The sequence below is a fragment of the Aplysia californica genome, unplaced genomic scaffold (genome assembly GCF_000002075.1).
Source record: "Aplysia californica isolate F4 #8 unplaced genomic scaffold, AplCal3.0 scaffold00109, whole genome shotgun sequence".
Classification (NCBI taxonomy): domain Eukaryota; kingdom Metazoa; phylum Mollusca; class Gastropoda; order Aplysiida; family Aplysiidae; genus Aplysia; species Aplysia californica.
In genome coordinates this window covers 482433-493510 of record NW_004797379.1, presented here as the reverse complement: position 1 = coordinate 493510, position 11078 = coordinate 482433, and the positions used below count along the sequence as shown (strand labels likewise).

The window sequence follows — 11078 nt, the reverse complement described above, 5'->3', positions numbered from 1 at the left end:
TTATTATTATTATTATTATTGTGGCGACTAGAATCTACCCTCAAAACAAACTCATTATCCTGTTATGTTGTTATGTGTATTACGTAACACTTGAGTTCATGAGATAAAGAAGAGACAATTTTAATGTCCAAGCTGATCTCGTGATAATGTATAAAAGATATGTCTCTGTCATGCTACATTGGTGACCCAAACATGATCTACGGAAAACTTGTCTAGAGATCTAGAATCTAGATTTAATTTAGCATAACCTAGGATCTAGCAAGGGCGATCCGTTTGTCAAAATCGCGTCAATCGAAACAGAAGCACTCAAAAACTTCCTACGTTCTGGACATGTCCTTCGGCGTGGTTCGCACAAACAGAGGCCCGATTTGCTTTGGGTGGGATCACAACTGACGAGACAAAGTACTATTACGTCGTAGCTGCGCTTGATGCAGCAACAACAGCGAGATCCCCATCCATAATTTCTTCACCTCCTTCAAGTCAAAAGTACGACACACTCAAGACTTTCCTTTTAGTAGAGGCCTATAGTTTATCAGAGGAAGAAAAGGCAGCAGCCTTACTGAGCATAAAAGAACTGGGCGATAACAATTCCTGTGAGATGATGGGAAAGATGCTAGCTTTGTTGGGAGAACACAAACCGTGTTTTCTTTTTCGCCACATTTTTTTTTACAGCTGCTGTCAGAACCTATTAGAGCTCCTCTGGTGAACTCCCACCACAACAGATTACCGCGCATTGGCGAAAGAAGCGGATAACCTGTACAACTCCCTTTCGCCAAATTGGAAAGTCTATACAGTCGGTGCGACCTACTGACACTGTTTCTGACTTGCCCGAAGCTGATGCTTTTTGCAGAGCTACAGCAGTCCATGCAAGTATTTTATGAATTTCCAACACAAAAACATCTTGGAAACGGGAGAGCGGGCCAGCAGTAGAAGTAGAAGTAGAAGATCTGACTGTTGGTCCGCAATGTTGCTCAATAACAAGTGTTACGACACCTACAACAGATTGTAAAGCAACTCAGCTGTTTGTCACGGACATTAATTAAGTCTAAACAGCGTTTCTTGATGCTTGATAGACACAGGTGCCCAAGTCTCCGCGATACCAGCGTCATGTACTGAAAGAACGTCGGGTGCGACAGGACAACCCTTGCAAGCATCCAACGGAACAACCATAGCGACCTATGGATCCAAAAATATTCCTCTTCATTTCATTGACGGTGTGTTTAAAGCACGTTTGATATCAACCAATGTCAAGCGACCTTTACTGGGGGCGGATTTCCTCCGGCAGCAGAATTTATTAGTTGATGTTCGAGGGCATCGTCTAATTGAGGTAGAAACCTTTTCGTATATCTCTTGCTCGGTCAATTCCATTTTAACTGACCCAGATTTGGCCCTCATAGAACCATCAAGCAATAGATTCCGCAAGATTCCTTACGAGTATCTTGAACTCTTAAAGCGGTTGCGACAGCACATATTGGTGATTAAGCTTGAAAAATGTCTTTTTTGCGTTGCAGCACTTGATTTTTTAGGACATTGGGTTTCTACGTCAGGTTCAACACCTATGTCTTCTAGGGTTGATGCCATTAAGGAGTTTCCCAAGCCAAGTACAGTCAAAGCGCAGCACGAGTTTCTGGGTGTACTGTATTTTTACCTCCGTTTCATTCCCAACAACGCTGCGATTTTGCACCCATTTTACCACTCTCTGAAAACAGCCAAACCTCGTCAAGCTCTAAGTTGGACCGATGAAATGAACCAGGCATTCCTTTTGGGTAAGCAAGCCTTGGCAAACGCACCCATTCTGGTTCATCCGTGCGCAGACTACCCAATCGCTCTCACTTGTGATGCATCTGATGTGACAGTCGGTGCTGTCCTCGAGCAATACAAGAATGATCGTTGGGAGCCTCTTGCCTTTTTTCAGCCGGCAACTACGTAAGCGGGAAATGAAATACAGCACCTTTGATAGAGAGCTTTTAGGTGTCAACCTTGCAATACACCATTTCCGGTACACGGTAGAAGGTAGGCAGTTCGTTATCTACACCGATCACAAACTTGGTCTCTGCAAAGTCGAAAACTACAGACTTTCGGTCAGCCCGGCAGCAAAGGCAGCTATCTGCTATCTCAAAAACCATCACTGACACCAGGCACATATCTGGGAAGAAAAACGTTGTTGCCGATTATCTCTCACGTGCTGTAACCACCACTAATGCAGTCCCACTGGGTATTGATTATACAGCTTCAGCAGCAGCCCAGCAGTCAAGTGCAAGTATACAGGCGTACACTACAGAATTCACAGGCTTAAAAGTGGTGAAAACTAACTTGATCGACGACAGTCCCGAAGTTCTTTCCGACATTTTGACTGGCAGAGCTCGGCCCATTGCTGCTCCAGAGTTCAGACGCCAGGTGTTTGAGTCTGTACACAACCTTGCACACCCATGGGTTAAGGCTACTGTCAAGCTCACCACAGAACAGTTTATATGGCATGGCCTACAACGTCAGGTTAGTGGTTGGGTGAAACAGTGTCACGAATGCAAGACATCAAAATTCCAGAAACACACCCATGCTCCCCTAGAGACATCTAGAGTACCCGACAAACGGTTTTCACACATCAATATTGACATGGTGGGTCCACTTCCCCAGTTCTGTGGTCAACGGTATCTTTTGACCATTATTGACCGTAACACACGATGGCCAGAGGCGATCCCTATGCCAAACATAACAACAACGAATGTGTTAACGCTCTCATAGGAGGCTGGATCTCCCGTTTTGGTGTTCCTGTCGATATATCATCGGTCCGCGGATCTCAATTCACTTCTACAATTTGGACTAACGTGGCGAAACGCCCTGGACTCCGATTACCTAGAACAGCGGCTTTTCCTCCCCAAGCAAATGGAATGATAGAACGGTTCCATCACTCACGTAAGACGGCCTTGAAGGCCAGACTCACTGGTAACAGCTTGGTAGAAGAACTTCCTTGAGCTACGAACCGCTCCCAAGGATGACCTGGGATATTCATCAGCAGAACTGTTCTATGGCGAGCCACTGACCGAGTTCACTAGGCCTATACCGGCTATCCACCACAGTGACTCAGTCACTTACTTCCTACCATCTTTGTTAACAGCGAAGTATGTTTACATTCTCACAGATACCGTGAAAGGTTCACTTCAAAGACCATACACAGGTCCTTACATGGTGCTCGCCTCAGGAGAAAAGACCTTCCTTCTGGACATCGGAGGCCGCACAGAACGCATCTCAGTAGACCGCCCCAAGCCTGCACGGGTAGACCCTACCCAACCTGTCCATCTACAGCAACCAGCACGACGCGGCCGCCCTCCGGTGTTGCGGGAACTAAAGCCTACCGTTAGGAACACCGATGGGCGAGAGCAACCTTTAGAGGCAGTTCACCGCAGACAACTCACGCCACGTGCCGGAAGTTGAGTGCGTCTACCCGCACGCTACCAATGATCCCATAAGACGTCTGTGCTTTTTTTTTGGGGGGGGGGGGGGGGGAGGGGGTGAGGTGTGTGGCGAATACCCTCAAAACCAACTTGTTGTTCTGTGGTGTTGTTATGTACTTTACGTCACACTTAAGTTCATGAGATAAAGAAGAGAAAACGACCAAGCTGATCTCGTGATAATGTATGACAGATATGTCTCTGTCATGTAACATTTAAAAAAATAAAATTACTTATATTATTTGTCACGTAGGCCTAACTCCTGGTGGAACGTGCTAGCTCAACACCTTCGTTTTTCGGTGTATTGGTAGAGGTAGTAGCAGCAGCAGTAGTAGTAGTAGTAGTAGTAGTAGTAGTTATCATAATTATAATTGTTATTATTATTATTATTATTATTATTTATTATTATAATATTATTATGATCATTATCATCATAATCATCATCATCAGCATCATCAATAATATTATTATTATTATTATTATTATTATTATTATTATTATTATTATTATTATTATTATTATTATTATTATTATTATTATGATGATGATGATAATGATGATGATGATTTTTATTATTTTTATTATTATTATTATTATTATTATTATTATTATTATTATTATTATTATTATTATTATTATTATTACTATTATCATTATTATCATTATTATTGTTGTGGTTATTATTATTATATTATTATTATTAGTAGTAGTAGTAGTAGTAGTAGTAGTAGTAGTAGTAGTAGTAGTAGTAGTAGTAGTAGTAGTAGTAGTAGTATCATCATCATCATCATCATCATCATCATCATCATCATCATCATCATCATCATCATCATCATCATCATTATTATTATTATTATCATTATTGTTATTATTATTATTATTATCATTATTATCATTATTACTATTATTATCATTATTATTATTATCATTATTATTATTATCATTATTATCATTATTACTATTATCATTATTATCATTTTTATTGTTGTGGTTATTATCATTATTATTATTAGTAGTAGTAGTAGTAGTAGTAGTAGTATCATCATCATCATCATCATCATCATCATCATCATCATCATCATCATCATCATCATCATCATCATCATCATCATCATTATTATTATTGTTATTATTATTATTATCATTACTATTATTATTATTATTATTATTATTATTATTATTATTATTATTATTATTATTATTATTATTAAGTCATCTACCCTGACCATCATTTGTAGTAGCCACCGATTTATATTTAATACCCTAGATTGCGCACTCTCGACATGGCCGTCCAGCTTGGCACTCTGCGAGAGCTTCATTGCGAAGCGTGCGTACTATGGGCCCTACGCCATAAGGACCAAATTATGGGCAGGGGGAGGACGGGGAGTGTGACCCAACAATAGACAACTTGCTACCTTAGGGGGCTCCAGTGGCTAAGTGAGTAGTGAGTTCAGACTCAAGTAATGTCAAGAAAGTGTCGGTGACACGGGGTTTAGATGTGTGGTCATTGTGTCCTTAAGCAAGACACGACAACCCCAGCTCAAGATACAGGGCGCTGCACAGTGGCGACTGGCAATGGCATGGTTGTAGATTGTTCTGCACTGGTGTAATGTTGTGTATTTATGTGTGTATTTGTGCATGTATTTATGTACGTATGTATGTATTCATAATTATATCTGTCTGTCTGTCTGTCTGTCTGTCTGTCTGTCTGTCTGTCTGTCTGTCTGTCTGCCATTGTAAACCAAATTGCCCTTCTGGGATCAATAAAAGTGTAGTTTATTTTTTTCCATTAAAAAAAATGTAAACAAAGTTCCTTCTGACATTTTAGTCCTTTTTGAATTATAAGTACCATGAAGTCAGAAACCAATGAATGTTCTGTCAAATCTATCAAAACCGTGTGATTATTTGGGCTCGTTATCAAGCTATTCAAAGATTTGCCTTCGAACAAGCTTGAGTTGTTGTGAAACTTAAATTTTTTTACGTCAAATTTATTAAAACTAGGTACTGAACAGATAGAACGCTGTAATTTTTTAGGAGAGAACTAATACCCGATAAAGAGATGGAAAAGGTCTGTTGGTATCCTATACCCTGATGTAGGTTGAGAAAGGCATTGCTGATGATGATCCAAGAGAGTACACTGTAGTGGCTGCCCATCTTCGCATTCTATAAAACCTTCGTTGCAAAGCATGTGCACCATTGGGCTGGTCCATTACTGCCAAATTCGCTACTCTAGAATTACTAAGTTCTATCTGCTCAGTACGTAGTTTTCAGAAATGTGAACGTAGTAATTCTTAAAATTCTTCTTAGATAATACCAATAGCTCTTTATGCCCACACACTGACGAGAGCCTTATTCCACCGCGTTGTGACACAATCACAAAAGGACTCCTGAGGGTTGCTCAATACTGGAAGAGTGAACAAAGCCAAAGTAGTATCTTTTATTGCACTTTAACATTATTTTATAAAACCCAAATCTATTCAACTCTTAGAATAAAAAAAACCCATGTGTTTTACGTCCCCGTCAACACAATTTAATTCAAATCATTTTGGAAGCAGCAGAAAGAGCGACATTCTCGACAACAATTTCTCCCCACTCGAAAATCGAACTCGGTTCTCTTGCGTGTGACAGCAAAGTACCTAAGCTTTATACCGAAGAGTCCGGTTATGGCTAACTCAAATGCTTTAATCGAAGCAATGTAGCATAAACATGTGTAAACATAATAAGAACCAAAAGAATACAAAGAGGCACGCTTGTAGATCAAACCGACAAACAGAAAGACAGACATACAGATGGACAGACAGAAAGACAGAGAGATAGACAGATATACAGAACGGGCTGATCAACAGACGGAGGCAGAGAGAGAGAGAGAGAGAGAGAGAGAGAGAGAGAGAGAGAGAGAGAGAGAAGGAGAGAGAGAGGTAGAAGAGAGAGAGAGAGAGAGAAGGAGAGAGAGAGAGATAGAGAGAGAGAAGGAGAGAGAGAGGTAGAAGAGAGAGAGAGAGAAGGAGAGAGAGATAGAGAGAGAGAAGGAGAGAGAGAGAGGTAGAAGAGAGAGAGAGAGACAGATATACAAACAGATAGACGGACAGACAGACTGGCAAACTGACGAAGAGACCGAGGCACAGAAAGACTAAGAGGAAAACAGATGAATATACATACAGAAAATTAACTTGGCAAAAGACAGAAGCATACCGTAAATGTTGCGTTTTCTCCTACTTCGTAGGAGAGGTCACGACTTGTCGGTTCAACGATCATTTTTGGAGTTTCGATTCTGGTCGTTAGATTTCCTTGACCGTTATTTTCCAATGTGATGCTTAACCTGCAAAAACGGAGAACAAAAAAAAATATATACATAAAAATATACATATTATTTGTATATAGATCTATGCTGCGCTCATATGACCTTTTGCAGTTGCGAGCGCCGTAAAACCCTATACTACTAACTGTAGATCTATTTATATACGTGTATATTATGTAGGTGTTCAGGTATTTTTTGCATCCCCACTGACACAATTTAGACAAAATATTAGGAGAGGGGCTTACGACCCTGCTTGTAAAAGCCAACCCCCACTGACAGGAATACAGCATTTAATTCTAGCAGAAAGAGCGAGATACCCGATAAAAATTCCTTCAAACGGGTATTGAGCTCAGGTGCTCTTTGGTTGTCGACGGAGAGCCTAACGTTTATACCACAGACACAGGTAAAATATTTTTAACAGACGTAAGATAGATAGAATGTAATGGTCTTTCAATATTTATGTCGTAAATTATATAAGGTTAAAAAAAGGTAGGTAAGAAGTTGGGGGGGGGGAGGGGGAGAAGGATGGGGAAGAGGAAGCGAGAGAAAGACAGACAGGAGGAACGAGAGAAGGGAGATAATGAGATAGAGAAAGGGACACAGAGAGACATAGATGGACAGACAGACAGACAGACAGACAGACAGACAGACAGACAGACAGACAGACAGACAGACAGACAGACAGACAGACAAAAGATTACTACCAGCTTGTCTCAGTTGAAATGTACAGGCTAACATAGGAATGGGTTCCATTTCTGGTCAGGAATTTCGTCTCCTGGAACCCGCGGTTGTACACTGGGATCGAGTTGCTAATGATTTCTGAAAAAACAAACAAAAAACCCAAACCAAAGATTTTTATGTATGACACAGTTTAGATCATTGAGGATTTTAAAATTAAAAACATAAAAAAAAAAAAAATTGGGGGGGAGGGGGGGAGGGGCTCCTTACCCTGCATGTCAGGGTCAACCTAGGTTGAGAGCAAGAAAGTTATATTTATAGAGTGAGGAAGCGTCCATGTGCTGTAAGGTCCTTGGTTGAGAGGGATGCAATACCCCAGCAGAAAGATACTCGATTATAGTTTCTCCCCACTTGGGAGTCGCCCTCAGTTTTCCTGCGTGCGACAGCGAAGCGCCAAACCACTACATTACAGACTTCGGTAGAATTTCTGAAATTTTACGAGCATATATAAGGTATATTTAACTGATCCGAACAATCAAATATTTATTGATGTGTGGACTGCAGTTTCAATACAAATAATTAATTAATGGTGTATAAAGAAACAATCTTTGGTGCAAACCCCACAGCGCTTATTCCGATAATAAATATCTACAGTGCGGTCAAAATTTCGTGGCGCAACTTATCATCAAATATATATCTCTTTCACGGGTGAATCACTGTCATCCATACTTTGCACAGCAGTTTATTTCTATAGTCTTAACTTAATCATATTTTTCTCACAACAAAAATAAAACAACACTCTTTCCTCATACATCATACATTTATATAAAATACTATGAATCTCCGTCACGCTGAAAATGGGATTGTTCACAGTACTTCCCGCTTCTTACACACATTTAATGTTTGCATACTCATCCTACGTCACAGCTCACCGATGACGCTTTATAGTGGCAAAACTTGTTTCAAGAAATTGATTTTAAAGTGAGCACTTGTTTTGCACTAATAATTCTCAAAACAGGCGTGCCATAAAGATTACGTCGCGAATAAAAATAATGACAGACTTTCCATTAAAAGCGATATTGTCCCAACTGTAATCATTTTAAAATCTGCAGAAACCACCCTCTGGGATCTTTAATTGGTATTTATTCATTAACAGATTTTCTAGAATACAGCTAATCAGCAATCTGTTAAGACAAATTGATACAAGTCAATGAGCAAAATCTGGAGACTTAATGTTCGATAGTTAGGGAACTATTTGACAATAAGTTGCGCCACGAATTTTTTACCACAGTATGGTGATGTGTACGCTGCAGTACTTATTCAGATAATATTATATAATGTCATGCAATCTTCAGGGAGAGTCTCCAGCAGGGTATCATAAAAGTAAGTGCCGTGTCTGTATTATCTCAACAACCGGAGATTGTGTTGCCGACGTCCATCAAAACCTTTAAAAAGCATGGTTCGCTTTTGTGAAGTAAAAAACCATCTGGAATTCAACGATTATCTCACTGAAGACTAACTTTGAAGTATTATAAACATGTTTTTGCGGTACTGATGTATGGTTCAGAGATTTCAGAAGTGTTGAAAAAGTGCTATGATAAAAAAAATTTCAACATGACAATAAAAAGCAGAGGAAGGAGATAATTAGGACATGTTTCTGAGAATGCAAAAGATAAGATTGCCCTGTGAGACTTGATGCTGAAGACCAGATGAACAAAGAAGAAAGGGTGGACTGGAAATTACAGAAACAAAATCAGAAATTAGGCATCATCTATGACCTGGATGTACCAAGGTTAGTTTAGTTTAGATTTGGTAAGGTTTTACAACGCTCGCAACTGCATAAGGTCATATGAGGGGTGGATGTCCACAGAGAAGTCCAAACGACAAATCAGGCGTACTCTGTTCACCTCTCTAGCCACAACAGCACAACGTCTGCTTCGACTATCAAGGCACCCCAAAAGTAACATTTCACTAGAGTGGCAAACATACAGAAGAAGTAGAGGAAATGACGATAGTACGGATGAGGAAAGAAAAAGCAGCAGTTTTCACTATGTTGTTCAGGCACAGCATGAGTATGACTATGACACTGATAAATCAGACCATTTACAATTCTACTGTGCATAAGAACATCACTCCTTTGGGAAAGGCCTCAAGACACTTCAGTCAGTAGCACGGCCCTGTTTAGAGGAAGTGGCAAAGGACAGACAAGCGTGACATCGACTAGCCACAACAGTACCCCCCTGTCCGTGGCATATCTGACAGAGGTCTCTGCTGTGTGTACCTGGTTGTAAAGGGTGGGCATAAGTAAATAAGTAAGCAGTCAAGCAAGCGAGCAATCAAGCAAGCGTGCAAGCATACAAACTGTATGATCTGCATTATTTGTTCGTATAATATTTGTGTCACGACGCAGTGAAATCAGGCGCTCGGCAACTTTTGAATGTATGAAGTTATTAGTATAATCTTAAAACCTGTATTCTGTATGTTTTTGATACCCCCCTCCCCATTTATCCTTCTTGAAAAGACGTCAAGATATTTTCGATTGGAAGAGGTCAGATCGCCTGGTGTCAGATATAAAGTTAGCGCAGTTTGTGACTTGTATAGGCTGTAGTCTTCTTAGAAACTTCTTAATTACATTTTAGTGCCTTTGATCAACGTTTTGTTTTAAATAATAAATTCCAAGGAGTATTATGTATTCTAAACGAACATAAAAGGCGCTAAGCGCCCCCCACAACAACAACAACAAAAAACCACAAAAAAAACAACATAAAAAATGCCCAAGTTTTTGATTTGACGAGCACCTCATATCACCTTGACGCTACACAATAGGAGTTGTGTAACCTGCAGTTGTCACTCACCCCTTGAGAAGTCGTCATCGTCATCGTCAACTTCCCATACTACTTTTTCCCGTACCCTCCTGTCCGTGGCATATCTGACAGTGTACACCACGCCCTCCTCTGTCACTTCCCGCCGCGCAGACAGAAGAGTCACGGGGAATGGGTACTCAGCGAATATGTCGCCCTCGTTCTGAAAATGAGAATGAAGGAATAACCAGAAACTGTTGGCTTTTATTATTTTTATTTTTTTATTTTTTTTATTTTGGTGAAAATTTTGAAATAATATGATAAGGCTTGGAAACTTTGCAGTTTTATCGCCTTAATCGTTTGTTTTTCGTGAAAATTGGGATTCTGATTTTGGGGGTGTTTTTTCACACGCTTTTTATGTACACGCACAAATACAGACACACACTCCTTAAGAAACACACACACACACACACACACACACACACACACACACACACACACACAAATACATAGAGGTATACTTATTCAGCAAGCAGGGAATGCACGGTCGATAACACTGCTCAGAGATACTTACTGGGGATTCTTCCTTCAGCTTTCGGACTTCATTAGTTAAAATATCCAGTTTCCTGTTCATCTTCTTGATCTGAAAAACACCCGGAACAATCCACACTCACAAAAAGGAATTCCTTCTTTGGAGCTATAAAAAAGTGTATGGGTTTAACGCCCCTATAACCTCTCTGAATTGATCGTCGTCTCCGCCAGGACCGAGCCAAATGGATTGAGAGCCTTGAAATTTCAGTATACAACCCAAATTGAAGAACGCTCAATCTGGGAATCGAAACAGGGTCTTCT

At 40.2% G+C, this 11078-nt stretch overlaps 1 protein-coding gene across 1 annotated transcript; it reads right to left on the bottom strand.

The window, feature by feature from the left end:
- Positions 1-6641: 6641 nt before the first annotated feature.
- On the bottom strand, positions 6642-10869 carry LOC101862935 (the record flags this gene model as incomplete). The annotated part of the gene is given in 4 exon segments (XM_013080979.1): positions 6642-6768; positions 7452-7566; positions 10281-10449; positions 10801-10869. Coding segments are annotated over 4 exon segments (480 nt in total), but the record flags the coding sequence as incomplete, so codon positions are not given.
- Between the last annotated feature and the right edge of the window lie 209 nt (positions 10870-11078).